Raw genomic sequence first — 19103 nt, forward strand, 5'->3', positions numbered from 1 at the left:
TGCACTACCCTCATCTACACATTGGTCACATGCTCAAAAAATTCAATCAAATTTGTTAGCCAGGACCTCCCTCTGACAAATCCATGCTAACTACTCCTGTTCAAATCTTTCCTCTCTTTTCTAATAGTTTCCCTGCCACGACGTGTGACTCATTGGCCTGTAGTTCCCTGGCTTAGCTCTACATTTCTTAAACAGTGGGACCACATTAGCTGTTCTCTAATCCTCTGGCACCTCCCCTTAGGCCAGAGGGGAATTAAAAATTTGGGTCAGAGCCCCTGCAATCCCCTCCCTCACCACCCACAGCATCCTGGGACACAATTCATCTGGACCTGGATATTTGTCCACTTTTAAGCCTGCCAATACCTCCAATACCTTATCACTCCCTATGACAACTTGCTCAAGAACCTGACAGTCTCTCTCCCAGAGTTTCATATCTACCTCCTCGTTCTCTTCGATGAAGACAGATGTGAAGTATTCGCTCAACACCCTACCAATGTCCTCTGGCTCCACCCACAGATTTCCCTGTTGGTCCCTAATTGGCCCTACTCTTTCCCTGGTTATATTCTCTTCACATTGATATACTTCTCGACTATCTTTTCCCTACCGTTAGCAGCCAGAGTTCTCTCATATCCCCTCTTTGCTCTCCCAATTGCTTTCTTAAGCTCCATCCTGCACTTTCTGTTCTCCACTAATGCCTCCACTGATTGGCTCCCCTTGTACTTGTTAAAAGCCTCTCTTTTCCTCCTCTTTGTATCCGGAATGTCTCTGGCCATCCATGGTTCTCTGGGCTTGTTACTCCTTCCAGCACCCTTTCCTATCAAAATGAACAAGTTCACATTTCCCACATATATTCCATCTGCCAAATTTTTTGCCCAGCCACAAAAGTTATCCATATCCCTTTCCAGACTCCTCCAGCCCTCTTGAAGGAAAACTGCGATGTTACAAAATCACCACTGCTGAGAAACTGATTTACACCCGTGACCATTTTCTGGGAGTTTGATTTCAACATTCTCAACATCTCATCTTAAAACAGCTATTACATTTCCTTTGTCTGTGTTTACACATGATACAACCAACGTAGCATTTTTGGAGCCTCCACTGCAGCTAATGAAACTGCATATTTACTTTAGCAGCTTTAAAAAATATATTTTATGGGATTTCGGCATCGCCCGCTGGTCCAGGATTTATTGCCCATCCCTAATTGCCCCTCAGGGGGCAGTTAAGAGTCAACCACTTTGTTGTGGACCCAAAGTCACATGTAGGCCAGACCAGGTAAGGACATGAGTGAACCAGATGGGTTTTTACAACAATCGACAACAAATTCATTAAGACTTACAATTTTTTGATTTCAAATTTCATCATCTGACTTAGAACATAGAACATTACAGCGCAGTACAGGCCCTTCAGCCCTCGATGTTGCGCCGACCTGTGAAACCACTCTAAAGCCCATCTACACTATTCCCTTATTGTCCACATTTGTGGGATTCGAACTGAAAGTAGAGTTTGAAAAGGTGCTGGAAACCACCACCTGAAACAAATACTCTGTTTCCCTTTTATTATGATTTTTGTTTTACCCCTTTCTTCCCCTCTGTGTTTGTCTGTCTTGTGTGTGTATGTGGAGGAGGGGGCGTGAATATGGGGAATTAGGAATTAGATAATAGTTAACCTGTTGCCTTTGCTGCATATTTCATTACCGGTCTTGTAATTGATGAAAGGTAATTGCGTTTACATTTACAAACCTGGTGACTGTAATTATTGGGCAGCTAGGGACCAAAGACTTTGGGTGTTTTTATAAGAATTATTGGTTAATTCAATTGCGTTGTGACTCTGGGTCAAGTGGCGCTGGAATGTACCGCGCACTAGCCCAGGGTGTTGTAACAAGAGGAGGAGGCCATTCAGCCCCTCGAGCCTGTTCAACCAGTTAGATCATGGCTGATTTTTTTTCATTTCATTTGTATTTTGATGCCATCTGCACTGTTTTGGCTCCATAAACCTTAATACGCTTACCACACAAAACATTATCACTTACTTGAAAAGCTCCAGTGTCATAATTCCCTTCGGCTCTGCTTCCACACTCTTCCCCCAAAATTTGAGTTTGGGATATATGGATCCATGGAAAACAAAACTGTGTGTGAGTCCTTCAGCATGGAATGCACTGATTGGAGGATGGTGACTAACTTGCTCAGATATAAGCTTGAATCCTAAATCCTGCCTGTGAAAGAAAAAAACCACCTTCACCAGCTCATCAATGCAAGGTACAATCATAACTACCTCAGAATCTAACCGCAACTTTAATGCATTGGAATTTAGTGTCACGCGGACTAATTTTGTCTTATTATTTGCATCCGACGTGGACCTTGAGCAAAACACAGGGTTCAAGATACTATCCATAACTTGCACAGGATACACACCACGGACAAAGAACATTCAGGGCGACAGGTCTTTATCAGCGTCTGTGCTCCTGATGTACCATCAATTGAACGCGAGACGAGTTGCTGAACAAAAGTATGGCTTTAATATACTAGACGTTAAGCCCTGCGGTCAATTACAGTAGAAGGACGACCGCCGGGAGTACTGGGTATTTATACCCCGCCCTGGAGGCGGGGTTAACTCAGCCTCTCGACCAATCGGGGAGCCGTCACATGACTGGTCTCAACCAACCGGTCGAGAGGCACATGACCGACCAGGGCCAATGGTAAGCCGGTGTTCTGCACCAATGGCAGGCAGCTATGCTAATCATAACCACCACAGCTCCATTCGAGCCCCTCCCATCTTTCCTCATCGAAAATTGGCCCTCGTAGCCCTCTGTCCTCTTTCCCTCATGTGTTTATCCAGCTTCCCCTTAAATGTATCTATACTATTCACTTCCACCACAGAACAGACATTGAATGGCAGAGTGGGCTTGGACGACTGACCGGCCGACTCCTTTTCTTATTTCTTACGCTCTTTTGCAAAACTGGGACCCTGGAAAATAAAAATATCCCCAACTGAAAGAACAGGAGCCAACACAACTAATTAATCATTTGCATTCTTACACATAATCTACTGGACCAACACCGTCCATTCAACCCAAAGGATCCATGCTGGTTTCACACAAGCCACCGCCCGCCCTACTCCATCTTACCCTATCAGCATAAACCTTTACTTCTAAACCCCCCCGCCATATGTTTATCCAGCTTTTCCTCAAACGTTTCAATACTATTTGTGTCAAACGCTCCTTGTGGTCCTGGTTTTCACATTACCCCCTCTAAAAGCTAGTCTCGAGTGGATGAATTAACATCAAGCTCTGCTCCAGCTGAGGGGCTTCTCAATGCAGAGAGAGCACTTTGCAATTTTTACTTTAAAATTCCATTTTCTTCTTTGATATCCATCAGTAGCCCTCTTGATTTCTTGCAAAACAATTCAGAAGGAAGAAGTCGACATCTTTTGGGTTACCAACGAACAGACACTGAAGTAGACTAGCTTTATAAATGCTGTGGTCACAAGAGCAGGTCAGACGCCTGGAATCCTGCAGAGAGGAATTGACCTCCTGACTCCCTGTCCACCATCGACAAGGCACAAGTCGGGAGTGGGATGGAATACTCTCCACTTGCCTGGATGAGTGAAGCTCCAACAACACTCAAGAAGCTCAACACCATCCAGGACAAAGCAGCCCCGCTTGATTACTCTCCCCGTCCACAAACTTCAATCCCTCCAACACCTACACACGGTGGCAGCCGTGTGTACCATCTACAATATGCACTGCAGGAGCTCACCAAGGTTCCTTAGACAGCGCCTTCCAAACTCACACCTGCTACCATCTATTGAAGCACATACATGGGAACCCTACCACCTGGAGGTTCCCCTCCAAGTCACTCACGATCCTGACTTGGAAATCTATCGGCCGTTCCTTCAGGTCACTGCGTCAAAATCCTGGAATTCATCTCTAACAGCACTGTGGATGTACCTACACCATACGGACTGCAGCGGTTCAAGGCGGCAACTCACCACCACCTTCTCAAGGGCATCTAAGGATGGCAATAAATGTTGGCCTAGCCAGCGATGCCCACATCCCGTAAATGAATTTATAAAAGCAACCCGCATCATAAAACTCCTCCTTCATTTGTACTGCTTGAATCAAAACAAGTTAACCAGCAGATAAATTCGGACAAGTTTCTCACCTAACCATCTCGTATGTCTCTCCGAGGAGTGGGTTAAATGGTTTTCCTGTCCTTTCCCACTGAGAAGCAACAGCAGAAACTGCAAATGCTGCAACACACTGTGTCAGGAGTATTGAATACAAAAACTATTACTCTCAAATAAAAGGTAAAAATATCATTTATTCAATTTGCAGTCAACATTACAAAAACTCCAATATCTTAGTCATTAAACTGTCTAAATGAAACTAATGATCTATACACAACTTCACCAAATTATTGTTTCTTTTATAAAGTTGTATAAGGAAGTAGGCGAGAGGGCTAAGGGAGTGCCTCCATCAGCTGGAGCAGGAGCTTGGCAGGAATAGTCAAAAAAAAGCAAGTATCATGGAAACGAAGAGTCAGGACCGATTCGATGGGCCAAATGGCCTCCTTCTGCACTGTAGGGATTCTATGGATCTGTTGAGAGACTTGGAGGCAGCGAAGATTGGCGTGGAAAAGGGCAATAGGCACAATAACGTGCAATTACACAGCGCCTTTAATGCACTAAAGCAGCCTCGGGTGCCTTTCAGCGGCGCTGACACGCAGCCAGACAAGGGCTATTTTAGAAAGGGAGGAGGTAGGTGTCACGGGTGTGAATGGAGAGGTGGAGAGTCGGAGCGTTTCGGGAGAGAATCCCACCGTTTGGTAGCATCCTACATTTTACCCGGCGAAAGGTTTCTCCCTTATTAGTTAGTCTGAACAGGGCCACAACCTGGGTCCAGAATAGGCGGCAGCGAGAGTTGAGATGGCAATGTTTATACTATACCTGCATTCGCTCTAATGAATTATGGCAGACAATTGCTTCATGGATGAGGTATGTATGTTCCATGTATTCTGTAAGTCGCTGGAGAAAGCTAAGCGGCTCATTAAAAATAACAGGCATAGCAATCTTGGATAGCTCCTAGAATTAAAAAAAATTACACATGTCATCGCAGTTTGAATAAATAGCATATTTAGAGTAAGAGGATTATAAATAATGAATTCAAAAGCACCGTCAATTGGTCTATATGCAGTTCAGCTCCCTGCAATAGCACTGATAAGTAAGACACAAAGATTTTTGTGTTAAATCCTTTTGTGGGATGTTGGCATTGCTGGGCCAGCAATTACTGCCCATCCCTGATTGCCCTTGAACTGAGTGGCTTGCTGGGCCATCTCAGAGGTGTAGCTATGAGTCAACTACTTTACTGCGGCTCTGGATTCACACGTAGGTCAGACCAGGTAAGGACGGCAGATTTCCTTCCCTATAAGACATTACTGAAAGCAGATGGGTTTTTATGACAATCAATGATAGCTTCTTCATGCTCACCATCACTGAGCCTAGCTTTCAATTCCAGATTTTATTAATTAGGTCCAATCAATTCAATCAGTCAGATCAATGAGTTGAATTTCCTAAGGTGAGCATTTATTCAATCAGGGTGAGAATATAAAGCGAGCAGAGATAGATCACTGACATATCCACAATATTAAATGGTAATTTTAAAACCGAGAATTATCACTTGCAAGCAGAGAATCAACCTAACGGAAACAATAAGACCATAAGATATAGGAGCAGAATTAGGCCAATCGGCCTATCAAGTTTGCTTCGCTGTTCGATCGATGCGCTACCGCCATTCGATCATGGCTGTTACATGTTCCTCATCCCCGCTCTCCTGCCTTCCTATAACCCCGGATTCCCTTATTATTCAAGAAATCCGCTTATTAATCAAGAACGCCAGATTTGTGCTCAAGGTGCTGTTACTTATAGCGATATAGACCAAGAGCTGGAAAGTGGAATTAAACAGTATATTTCATTCTTAGAACACCATAGCATAAGAACTAGGAGCAGGAGTAGGCAATTTAGCTTCTCGAGTCTGATCCAGCAATACAATCATGGTGAAATGGACCTTTAACTAAAGCTGATATTGAGTCAGGAATCATTAGGTAAGGAATGGATTAAGTTGCATAAAGTTTATTTCCAAGATGATAATTATAGAAGCATTCTTGCACCTGTTCCCAAGATATATAAAATGGCACTGAACAAAACTTAAAAAGAACATTTTTTTTTTACAAGTGTGTTGGCAATTGCAAACAGGGAAACAAAATTAATTGGGGTTGTTCCTGAATGGAGCCTTGTTAAGATAATTCTACTACTAACCATATAACTGTAACCGTGAAAATAAAATTCTTAAAGTGTGAATGTTACGTGGTGATGATTATTCGCCCCCTCATTTCACACATCAAAAACCTAAACACACTTAGAGAGCCGACTTTACTCACCATTCCAATGCATTTACGGAGTATACTCCAGATACTAAAATCATTTCTGGAAAACATTGGAGCTGGCAGGCTTGTTCTAATGCAAAGAAATGGAAAGAAAACTCTTAGATTTTTGATCATTCTCAAATGTAAAAAATTAAAATCAGATATTCTGTTCTCAAGAACACGTCAAATCCTCCTGCTCAATTCATAGAATCCCTACAGTCCGGAAGGAGGTCTTTCGGCCCATCAAGTCTGCACCGACCCTCCAAAAGAGCACCATATCTAGAGCTACTTCCCCCACCCAATCGCCATAACCCCACCCAACCTGCATATCTTTGCAGGAAACCGGAGCACCCGGAGGAAACCCGCACAGACACGGGGAGAACGTGCAGACTCCACACGGGCAGTCACCTGAATTCAACCCGGGTCCCTGGAGCTGTGAGGCAGCAGTGCTAACCACTGTGCTGCCCCTGTTACATACCAATGAATTTATGTGTTGATCTGGGCCATTATTCAAAATTTATTTGTGTTAATCCCCTCCAAGTAAATGCTGCAACACTGCGCTGTAGTAAGCTATTAAGTTATTAGAATCCTGGCGAACTTAAAGAGGACGGAGCAGTGGCCACAAGAAGGGGAGGATGGGGGAATACCACAACCTTTATTCTGAATTGCGACAGGAAAATATCACAGAAAATATCTGGTTCACCTCCCATCATCCTGGCAGCCTCATGAGACTCAGAGGGTTAGACAGGACAAATGTTGGGAGGATGTTTCCACTCGTTGGAGAGTGTCGGACCAGAGAGCAGAATAAGGGGGTGCTCGTTTAAGACAGTTTTGAGGAAGATTTTATTCTCACAAAGAGTGGAGAATCTTTAGAATTATTTTCCCCAGGAAGCAGTGGAGGCCGGATCCTTGAATAGTTTCAAGGCTGAAATTGATAGGATTTTAATGAAGGAGGGGAATTAAAGGTTATGGAGAGAAGGTAGGAAAGTGGACTTGGTGATTGTTAAATCAATTTTTTAAAAAATTCATCCATGGGATGTGGACGTCGCAGCATTTATTGTCCACCCTAATTGCCCTTGAAGGGCAGTTAAGAGTCAACCACTTTGCTGTGGGTCTGGAGTCATATGTAGACCAGACCGGGTAAGGTCGGTAGATTTCCTTCCCTAAAGGACGTTAGTGAGTGAGCCAGATGGGGTTTTATGACAATAATTTCATGGTCATCTTTAGACTTTTAATTCCAGATTTTTAATGAATTCAAATGTCACCATCTGCAGTGACTACGGGCAATTTAGCATGGCCAATCCACCTAACCCGCACATCTTTGGACTGTGGGAGGAAACCGGAGCACCCGGAGGAAACCCACGCACACAGGGGGAGGACGTGCAGACTCCACACAGACAGTGACCCAGCCGGGAATCGAACCTGGGACCCTGGAGCTGTGAAGCATTTATGCTAACCACCATGCTACCCTGCTGCCCTGCTGTATTGCTGTGTGTGAGATCTTAACTGCTACATTTCACCAGAATGGTGATTTATTTCTTATAATCTTTATTGTCACAAGTAGGCTTACATTAATACTGCAATGAAGTTACTGTGAAAATCCCCTCGTCGCCACATTCCGGCGCCTGTTCGGGTACACAGTGGGAGAATTCAGAATGTCCAATTCACCTAACAAGCACGGCTTTTGGGACCTGTAGGAGGAAACCGGAGCACCCGGAGGAAACCCACGCAGACACGGGGAGAACGTGCAGACGCCGCACAGACAGTGACCCAAGCCGGGAATCGAACCTGGCATCTGTGAAGGCACTTCAGAAAGTATTTAATTGGCTGTGAAGCACTTTACAAAGTCCTGAGCTCAGGACGTAAAGCCTTTCTTTATATCATTTAAGCTACAACAGACCTAGAAAATACAACATTTTGAAAAAAAAAGGCCAAGAGAGCTTTAACACATCCGTTATCCATCTCCTCCCTGGTCTACAACACTTACATCATGATGGCTGGAATTCTCTGGCTGTTGGGATTCTCCGCTCCTGCCGGAAGTGCACCCCTGCCGACGAGTTTTCCCGCAGCATGGGGTGGCTTCAATGGGAAATTCTATCGGCGAGCGGTGTGAGTAGAGAATCCTGCCGCTAGCGAATGGCATACCATCGAGAAACATGCCGCTGGAATTCCGGAGAATCCTATCCCATGTCTCAAATTACTCAGAAAAGTGACAGCATCTCCAAATTGTATTTTCTGAAGGAAATCTAATTTGCATTTGAATTATTTGGCATGTGAAGTTCTGCTCTGCAAAGTATTTGTCCTGACAATCTGATACACGTGCATATTGTAACACTAAGAGTTAGGAAAAATGAATAAAGGCTTGCATTTGCATAGCACCTTTCACACCCACCTGGCCATCCCAAAGCGGCCGACAGCCAATTAAAAACTTTTGAAGTGTAGCCACTGTTGTAATGCAAGACGACAAATTTTGTTTTATACGCACGCAAATATGTCGAAAATTTTGATTTAGATTTTGCTTTTTAATGCAGGTGTGTTAACAAGTTTGCCCATGACACGTGAAGGGGTAGTGACCACAGCACAGTCCTCACAGAGGCAAAGACAGTCTTCAGACCAAGGGTACCTTCCATTGTGACGCACGACATTATCACCATGCTGAGGAAGATTGCTCAAGATAAGACCGAGCAGCTTGTAATTGGGGTCGCTGTGGACCATCAACAATGGTGGAGTTAACAATCTGTAACCAATTTACCACAAATTCAAATGACAAAGCCTGGTTTAAGTAGGACCATAACCTCAAAATTCATCATTCTTTCCCATCTTTATTGCCGAGTCCCTCCATGACCTCACTCTTCTCTATCACTGCAAACTCTTCCTACAAGTCGCCAAAATGACTGCGTTCCTCCAATTCCAGCCTCTCGAGAATCCCTGGTTTTAATCACTCCATCATGCCTCCAGCTGCCTTAGGCCAAGCTCAGAATTCCCTCCCCAAATCTCTGCACCTCTCTCTCTCTCCTCCTTCAAAAGGCTCCTTAATACCGACAAATTTGACCAATTTTCTGATCATCAGCCCTTATGTCTCCTCACATGTTGCTGGCTAGGCCAGCATTTATTGCCCATCATCCTAATTGCCCTTGCAGGTGGTGGTGAGCTGCCTTCTTGAACCGCTGCAGCCCATTAAGTGTAGGTACACCCACTGTGCTGTTAGGGAGGCAGTTCCGGGATTTTCACCCAGCGACAGTGAAGGAACGGCCAATATATTTCCAAGTCAGGGTGATGAGTGGCTTGGAGGGGAACCTCCAGGTGGTGAGGTTCCCAGGTATTTGCTTCCCTTGTCCTTCTAGATAGTAATGGTCGTAGGTTTGGAAGGTGAAGCATAAGGAGACTTGGTGAGTTCCTGCAGTGCATTTTGTAGATGGTATGCGCAGTCATCAGTGAATATCCCCACTTCTGACCTTATGACGGAAGGGAGGTTATTGACGAACCAGCTGAAGATGGTTGGGCCTACGACACTACCCTGAGGGCCTCCTGCAGTGATGTCCTGGAGCTGAGATGATTAACCTCCAGCCACCACATCCATCTTTCTTTGTGCCAAGTATGACTCCAACCAGCAGAGATTTTTCCCCGATTCCCATTGACTCCAGTTTAGCTAGGGCTCCCTGATGCCATACTCAGTCAAATGCTACCTTGATGTCAAGGACAATCAATCTCGCCTCACCCCTATAGCTTGTTTCGAATTTTTATTTGATAACACTCTGTGAAGAAAGAACCTTGGGACATTTTACTATGTTACAGTGTATAATAAATGAAGTAGCTTTGTTGTATAAAATATCATGCTCGGAGTAGCAAACATACCTGAAAATCAGGTGCTAGCTGGGTGAATCTACAACTCAGGATTACGTGGAGGTTTAGATTAGAATTAGATATAGCTCTTGGGGCGAAGGGGATCAAAGGGTATGGGGGAGAAGACGGGATCAGGCGATTGAACTTCATGATCAGCCATGATCATAATCATTGGTGGAGCAGGTTCGAAGGGCCAAATGGCCCCCTCCTGCTTCTATTTTCTATGTATGTTTGTGTAGACATAGAGTCAAAAAAATACACAAACTGGATTAAGCCAACTCTCCACAGTTATGGTCAATGAGCAACTATTGTTCGACCATAAGACATAGAAGCAGAATTAGGCCATTCGGCCCATCGAGTCTGCTCTGCCATTCAATCATGGCTGATATTTTTCTCATCCCCATTCTCCTGCCTTCTCCCCATAACCCCTGATTCCCTTATTAATCAAGAACTTATCTATCTCTGTCTTAAAGACACTCAGTGATTTGGCCTCCACAGCCTTCTGCGGCAAAGAGTTCCATAGATTCACCACCTTCTGGCTGGAGAAATTCCTCCACATCTCTGTTTTAAAGGATCGTCCCTTCAGTCTGAGATAGTGTCCTCTGGTTCTAGTTTTTCCTACAAGTGGAAACATCCTCTCCACGTCCACTCTATCCAGGCCTCGCAGTATCCTGTAAGTTTCCCCCCTCGTCCTTCTAAACCCCAACGAGTACAGACACACAGTCCTCAACCGTTCCTCATTGGATAAGTGTTTCATTCCAGGGATCATTTTTGTGAACCTCCTCTGGACCCTTTCCAAGGCCAGCACATCTTCCCTTAGATACGGGGCCCACAGAAGGATGGTTCCGCAAACATCTCCAATCCGGAATTGTATGATGCAAGTGTAAAATACAAGCAACGTGACGCCATCTTCCAGCTTAGGTGGATGAACAAATCATCCTCTCATCTTTTGAGTGACACAGCTGTTAAGTTGGCCGATTTGTAGGATAGGGTTTTCTGATTTGGAGGGGGGTCAGGGACAGGGGTGGAGGAGGGGGTGCTGATGGCAGATGAGGCGGGTAAAGAGACCCAGAGGGCGAGAGTGCAGGAGTGTCCAACAGCTGTGCGGCTCTTTCAGCTTGCTTGGGTGAGTGAACCAACTGACTGTGACACCGTGGTACTGGGTGAGGGAGCAGTGGGAGAGGTGGACAGAATAGTGAGAAGAACTGACACAATTCTCTGCAGCAAAGAGCGGGAGTCCAGACGGCGAGACGGTGCCAGGATTGCGGACATTTGCTCAGGACTGAAGGGGACCTTACAGTGCGAGGGAGAGGATGCTGTGATCGTGGTCCATTTGGTACCAACAACATAGGCATGGGATCTGCCTAGTCTGTGTGAGGCACCAAAATAAGCAGCTGAAACTCAAACAGGAAATAATTTCTGGATTATTACCTGAGCCATGTGCAAATTGGCACCGGGCAAATAAGATTAAAGAAATGAATGGGCGGCTCAATGACTGGTGGGGGCAAAGTGGGTTCTAGCCCATGGGGCACTGGCACCAGTGTTGGGGAATATTGGGGTAGTCTACACCTGAACTGCGCTGGGCTGGTGATCCAGCCAGCTGCGTAACTTGGGAGGGAGAGAAGGTTTTAAACCAAATAGTGGGGGCAACGGATCAAACTTGTGAATGTGGTAAACCAAAAAGAGTAAAGGCAAGGCAAGGAAGCAAGGTACCAATATGATAAACAGACCGTGACAGGAAGAGATGGAGAGTACAAATCTAACAATAAATCAATGGGCTGTAAATAGAGGGCAGAACGGTAGCACAGTGGTTAGCACAATTGCCTCACAGCTCCTTGGGTCCTATGTTCGATTCCGGCCTTGGGTCACTGTCTGTGCAGAGCCTGCACGTTCTCCCCGTGTCTGCATGGGTTTCCTCCGGGTGCTCCGGTTTCCTCCCACAGTACAAAGATGTGCAGGTTAGGTGGATTGGCCATGATAAATTGACCAGAGTGTCCAAAACTGCCCTAAGTATTGGGTGGGGTTACTGGGTTATGGGGATAGGGTGGAGATGTGGGCTTGGGTAGGGTGCTCTTTCCAAGAGCCGGTGCAGACTCGATGGGCCGAATGGCCTCCTTCTGCACTGTAAATTCTATGAAAAGATAAGGCTAGACACTACAAAATAATAAAAGGACAAAACTAAAGACTCTGTATCCATGTGGTTAGCATGTTGCCTCACAGCACCAGGGACAAGGGTTCAATTCCAGCCTCAGGTGAGGCTGTGTGGAGTTTGTACTTTCTCCCCATGTCTGGGTGGGTTTCCTCCGGATGTTCCGGTTTCCTACCACAGTCCAAAGATGTGCAGGTTAGGTGGATTGGCAGTGTTAAATTGCCCCGTAGTGTCCCAAGGTTAGGTGGGATTACTGGGTTATGGGGATAGAGTGGGGACTCTTTCAAGAGTGTCAGCGGTCAGCGCAGAGTCAATGGGCTGAATGACTTCCTTCTGCACTGCAGTGATTCCACGATAAACACACGCAGCATTTGAAACACCTCCTCCACAATAGTCCTCAATACCGTGGCCCCGCAAGGCTGCGTACTTAGCCCCCTACTCTACTCCCTGTACACACACGACTGCGTGGCACAATTTGGTTCCAACTCCATGTACAAGTTTGCTGATGATACGACCATAGTGGGCCGGATCTCGAATAACGACGAGTCAGAATATAGAAGGGAGATAGAGAACCTAGTGGAGTGGTGCAGCGACAACAATCTCTCCCTCAATGCCAGCAAAACTAAAGAGCTGGTCATTGACTTCAGGAAGCAAAGTACTGTACACACCCCTGTCAGCATCAATGGGGCCGAGGTGGAGATGGTTAGTAGCTTCAAATTCCTGGAGTACACATCTCCAAAAATCTGGCCTGGTCCACCCATGTCGACGCTACCACCAAGAAAGCACAACAGCGCCTATACTTCCTCAGGAAACTCAGGAGATTCAGCATGTCCACATTAACCCTTACCAACTTTTACAGATGCACCATAGAAAGCATCCTATTGGGCTGCATCACAGCCTGGTATGGCAACTGCTCGACCCAAGACCGCAAGAAACTTCAGAGAGTCGTGAACACAGCCCAGTCCATCACACGAACCTGCCTCCCATCCATTGACTCCAATCTACACCTCCTGCTTCCTGGGGAAAGCGGGCAGCATAATCAAAGATCCCTCCCACCCGGCTTATTTTCTCTCCAACCTCTCCAAGTGGGCAGGAGATGCAGAAGTCTGAGAATACTCACTAACAGATTCAAAAACAGCTTCTTCCCCGCTGTTACCAGACTCCTAAATGACCCTCTTATGGATTGACCTCATGAACACTGTCTGCTTCACCCGATGCCTGTGTTATGTAGTTACATTGTATACCTTGTGTTGCCCTATTATGTATTTTATTTTATTCTCTTTTCTTCCATGTACTTAATGATCTGTTGAGCTGCTCGCAGAAAAATACTTTCCACTGTACCTCGGTACACGTGACAATAAACAAAATCCAATCCAGATGAAGCAATACCGCAATCGGAAATAAATAAATATGATTGGAGACATGGCTACAGGATGGCAGAGATTTGGAGCTGAATATTGAAGATACGTGACATTTAGGAAGGACAGGAAGTTAGGAAAAGGTGGGCGGCTCTGCTGATTAATGATATCGGTATTCGCACATTCGAGAATGATGACACAAGTTCCTGAAGCGTCCTGGATAGACGCGAGGGATGATAAAGGAAAGTCAGTTGTTGGAGTGGTGTACAGGCCCCTAATTGTAACTGATAGGACAGAGTAAAGAGGAAGAGGAAGAGATAATGGGAGCCTGTCAGAAAGCTACGGTGATCGTCATGGGGGATTTAAACCTACACATAGATTGGAAAAAACAGATGGGCAAAGGTAACATACGTCAGGAGTTCACAGAATGATTTCAGATAGTTTATTTGAACAGCACATTCCAGAGGATGAGGGGGGGGGGGGATCTTATAGAAACATTAAAAATTATGAAGGGAATAGATAGGATAGATGCGGGCAGGTTGTTTCCATTGGCGGGTGAAAGCAGAACTAGGGGACATAGCCTCAAAATAAGGGGAAGTAGATTTAGGACTGAGTTTAGAAGGAACTTCTTCACCCAAAGGGTTGTGAATCTATGGAATTCCTTGCCCAGTGAAGCAGTTGAGGCTCCTTCATTAAATGTTTTTAAGGTAAAGACAGATAGTTTTTTGAAGAATAAAGGGATTAAGGGTTATGGTGTTCGGGCCGGAAAGTGGAGCTGAGCCCACAAAAGATCAGCCATGATCTCATTGAATGGCGGAGCAGGCTCGAGGGGCCAGATGGCCTACTCCTGCTCCTAGTTCTTATGTTCTTATTTAAGGGGATATTTCCGAATACACAGAATAGACACATTCCAATGAGAAATAAAAATTCCAAGGGGAGGGTCCACCATCCATGGTGAACTAAAAAAGTTAAAGGCATTAGCAAACTTAAAGAAAAAGCATATATTTCACATGGATGGGTGGCAAGTCAGCATGTAAAGAACAATAAAGATTGATAAGGAGGGAAAAACTAGAGCACAAGAAAAAGCTAGCTAGTAATATAAAGACGGACAGTAAGAGGGTCTATAGATTTTAAGAAAAGAGATATAATGATCCTATAGTCTGGGAAGTTGGCGAATTAATTGAATAGGTATTTTGCATTAGTCTTCACTGTAGAGGGTACACTTAATGCCCCCGACATGGCCAGAATTCAGGAAATGGAATGGCCGGAGGAACCTAGGAAAATTACAATCACCAGATCCCTGTGTCCGGATGGATATCATCCTGGATCCTGAAAGAAGTGACTCATGGGATAGTTGATGCTTTGATTTTAGTTTGCCAAAACTCCCTAGATACCGGGAAGATTCCATTAGATTGGAAACTAGTGAATGTAACGCCTTTATTCAAAGTTGTGGGTGGGGGAAGAGACAGAAAGCAGGAAACTACAGATCAGTTAACCCAATATCTGTCATTAGGAAAATGTTAGAAGCTATTATTAAATATGTTTTAGCAGGGAACTTGGATAAAGTCATGATAAACAAGCAGACTCAACATGGCACGGAAAATCATGTTTAACCAGTTTATTGGAGTTCTTTGAAGGAGTCACCTGTACTGTGGATAAAGGGGAACTGGTGGATGCACTGTACTTAGATTTTCAGAAGGCATTATTTGATAAGGTGCCACATCAAAGATTATTGCAGAAAATAAAAGCTGATGAAGGGGGTAACATATTGACATGGATTGAAGATTGGCTCGCTAACAGGTAACAGATTAGTTGGCATAAATGAATATTTTACTGGTTGGCAGGATGTGACGAGTGATGTGCCACAGGGTTCAGTGCTGGGGCCTCAACTTTTTATAATTTATATTACGATTTGGGTGAAGGGACTGAAGGTGCGGTTGCTAAATTTGCTGACGACACAAAGATGGGTAGGAAAGTAAATTGTGAAGAGGACGTAAGGAGGCTACAAAGGGATATAGATAGGCAATGTGAGTGGACAAATATCTGGCAAATGGAGAATAAGGTGGGCAAATGTGAAATGGTCAATTTTGGCAGCAAGAATCAAAAAGAAAATGACCTGAATAGTGAGAGATTGCAGAGCTCGGAGGTGCAGTGGGAACTGGGTGGCCTCGTGCATGAATCCTAACCAGCTTGTAGGCAGGCGCAGCAAGTAATTAGGAAAGCTAATAGAAATTGTTTATTGTGAGGGGAATTGATTCCAAAAAGTAGCGAGGTTATGCTTCAGTTGTCAGAATCTTTGAATATTTTAATGCCGAGCTCAATAATTAACAAGGGGGTGAAAGGTAATCGGGGGGGGTCGACAGGATTGTGGGGTTGAGGTTACAATCAGATCAGCCACAATCTTATTGGATGACAGAGCAGGCTCGAGGGGCTGAGTAGCCTCCTTCTGCTCCTAATTTGTATGTTTGTTTATATTCTGCCAATTTGATGCACTTAATTTAGAGCAAAGAATAGAGGACACAGCAAATGCTGCAAGCCACACTACCTCCTGTCTACATAACTGAAGGCCTATGCTCTGGAACCAGCTATATCCCTTGCTAAGCTGTTCCAGTGCAGTTACAACACTATGTTTCAGCAACGTGGTGGGACAAATGCCCATGTGTGCCCTGCCCACAAAAAGTAACCAAACATATCATAGAACATAGAACGATACAGCGCAGTACAGGCCCTTCGGCCCTCGATGTTGCACCGACATGGAAAAAAAAAACTAAAGGCCATCTAACCTACACTATGCCCTTATCATCCATATGCTTATCCAATAAACTTTTAAATGCCCTCAATGTTGGCGAGTTCACTACTGTTGCAGGTAGGGCATTCCACGGCCTCACCACTCTTTGCGTAAAAAACCCACCTCTGACCTCTGTCCTATATCTATTACCCCTCAATTTAAGGCTATGTCCCCTTGTGCTAGCCACCTCCATCCGCGGGAGAAGGCTCTCGCTGTCCACCCTATCTAACCCTCTGATCATTTTGTATGCCTCTATTAGGTCACCTCTTAACCTTCTTCTCTCTAACGAAAACAACCTCAAGTCCATCAGCCTTTCCTCATGAGATTTTCCCTCCATACCAGGCAACATCCTGGTAAATCTCCTCTGCACCCGTTCCAAAGCTTCCACGTCCTTCCTATAATGAGGCGACCAGAACTGTACGCAATACTCCAAATGCGGCCGTACTAGAGTTTTGTACAACTGCAACATGACCTCATGGCTCCGGAACTCAATCCCTCTACCAATAAAGGCCATCACACCATAGGCCTTCTTCACAACCCTATCAACCTGGGTGGCAACTTTCAGGGATCTATGTACATGGACACCGAGATCCCTCTGCTCATCCACACTACCAAGAATTTTACCATTAGCCAAATATTCCTCATTCCTGTTATTCTTTCCAAAGTGAATCACCTCACACTTCTCCACATTAAACTCCATTTGCCACCTCTCAGCCCAGCTCTGCAGCTTATCTATGTCCCTCTGTAACCTGCAACATCCTTCCGCATTGTCTACAACTCCACCGACTTTAGTGTCGTCTGCAAATTACTCACCCATCCTTCTGCGCCCTCCTCTAGGTCATTTATAAAAATGACAAACAGCAACGGCCCCAGAACAGATCCTTGTGGTACGCCACTCGTAACTGAACTCCGTTCTGAACATTTCCCATCAGCCAAGTGATGGAATGAGTCATCCACAGTGCTGGCAAGCAGCCCGTACTCACCAATAACCTGCCTATCAATGCTCAGTTTTGATTCCACCAGGACCACTCAACTCCAGAACCCATTGGAGCTTGATATATTGCACCCTGGATACAGAAGCAGGTCCTCATGACAAGGAGCCCAGGCCCAATAATCTTCTCTTAATTTAACGATGACTTTCCAGAAACAAAGATGCTCACCGACGATTCAACTGTGGTTCGTTCCATTTCCAGCTCAGGATACTGAAGTAATCCATTTCCATATGTAGCAAGATCTGGACAACATTCAGGCTTGGGCTGATCAGTGGTGAGTAACATTCACCCTACAGGCAATATCCATTTCCAACCAGATAGAATCCAACCATAAACGACTGACCGGAAAGCCAATTGGACCAGCCACTGTCAAGCTGTGGCCAGTAAAAGCTGGGTATTATGTGGAAACTCACCAAGGCTGCTTTCGACGGCACCTTCCAAACCCACAGCCACTATGATCTAGAAGATCATGGGGCAGCAGATATAAGGGAACACCACCAGCTGCAAGTTCCCCTCCAAGTCACTCGCCACCCTGAATTGGAAATATATCGGCCGGTCCTTCACTGTTGCTGGGCCCCAAGTCCTGGAATTCCCTCCCTAACAGCACTGTGGGAGTAAGGACTGCAGCGGTTCAAGAAGGCAGCTCACCCACCACCTTCAAGGGCAATTAGGGATGGGCAATAAATGCAGCCTAGCCAGTGTTGGCCACATCTTCAGGATGAAAATTGATATCTAAATAGACCCAATTACATTTTAAAGGAAGAAAGTTTAGAATGCAAGGCTACTAATCATTATCAGTACAATGAGACCTCCAACAGCAGGAATCCCACCTTCCCGTGCTTTGGAATTCAATGTGAGGCGACCTCTTCATTTACAATATTTTTCTAACACTGCAACCTGAGAGGTGTAGGGTTGGATTCTCCGATTTTCGGCTACGTCCTGACGCCGGCGTGGGAACGGTGACGTTTTACTGAAAAATCAGCGGCAAATGGCCACCGATCCTCTGTTTGGCTGGGAGTTAACAGGCGTAGAGCACCCGGCTCTAGATGCCGATACGGCCGGAGAATTGCCGGGTCCGTGCCGTGCAACATGGCACTGGCCATGCCCGGATTCGGCCTGCCAAATCGTGCCCCCCCTTTGGCCAGGCTTGTGATCACCGGACCACCCCCCAACAGTGCCCCATCCCCTGCCAAAGACCCCCCTGCCCGCGGATCGGCTCTCTCCCGACTGTGCCGGAGCTGGACTGAGTCCCCAGCCACCACGCCGAGTTCCCGAAAAAAAATAGCACACGCGACCAATGCCGTCGGGAACTCGGAGGGTCGGGGGTGGAGCATTGGGGGGGTGGGCCTCAGGTAACGTCCTGAGACTGTTGATACGGCGTGCAGCGCACTCCGAGGGTACGCCGCTTGGGAGGGGGGGGCGGAGCATTGCGAAAGCGGCGCCGCCTCTGATTTCATCGCAAACGGGGATTCTCTAGCCGATTGCGATTTCGGAGTCGGAGGCTGGAGAATTCCACCCCCTCTCTATGTTCAGATCCTACTCTATTTGGTTTTC

At 45.6% G+C, this 19103-nt stretch overlaps 1 protein-coding gene across 5 annotated transcripts in view; it reads right to left on the reverse strand.

Annotated features, from left to right (window-relative positions):
* Positions 1 to 19103, reverse strand: part of osbpl1a (oxysterol binding protein-like 1A) — a 242783-nt gene that overhangs the window by 35453 nt on the left and 188227 nt on the right. For all 5 annotated transcript variants that reach the window (XM_038808561.1, XM_038808559.1, XM_038808562.1 and 2 more), the window contains 4 exons: positions 6435 to 6510; positions 4945 to 5079; positions 4161 to 4258; positions 2030 to 2212 (listed from right to left, as the gene is read on the reverse strand). In XM_038808561.1, coding sequence (XP_038664489.1) covers positions 2030 to 2212; positions 4161 to 4258; positions 4945 to 5079; positions 6435 to 6510 — 492 coding nt within the window. The remainder of the gene's footprint in view (positions 1 to 2029; positions 2213 to 4160; positions 4259 to 4944; positions 5080 to 6434; positions 6511 to 19103) is intronic.

The sequence above is a fragment of the Scyliorhinus canicula genome, chromosome 10, assembly GCF_902713615.1.
Source record: "Scyliorhinus canicula chromosome 10, sScyCan1.1, whole genome shotgun sequence".
NCBI classification, from domain to species: Eukaryota; Metazoa; Chordata; class Chondrichthyes; order Carcharhiniformes; family Scyliorhinidae; genus Scyliorhinus; species Scyliorhinus canicula.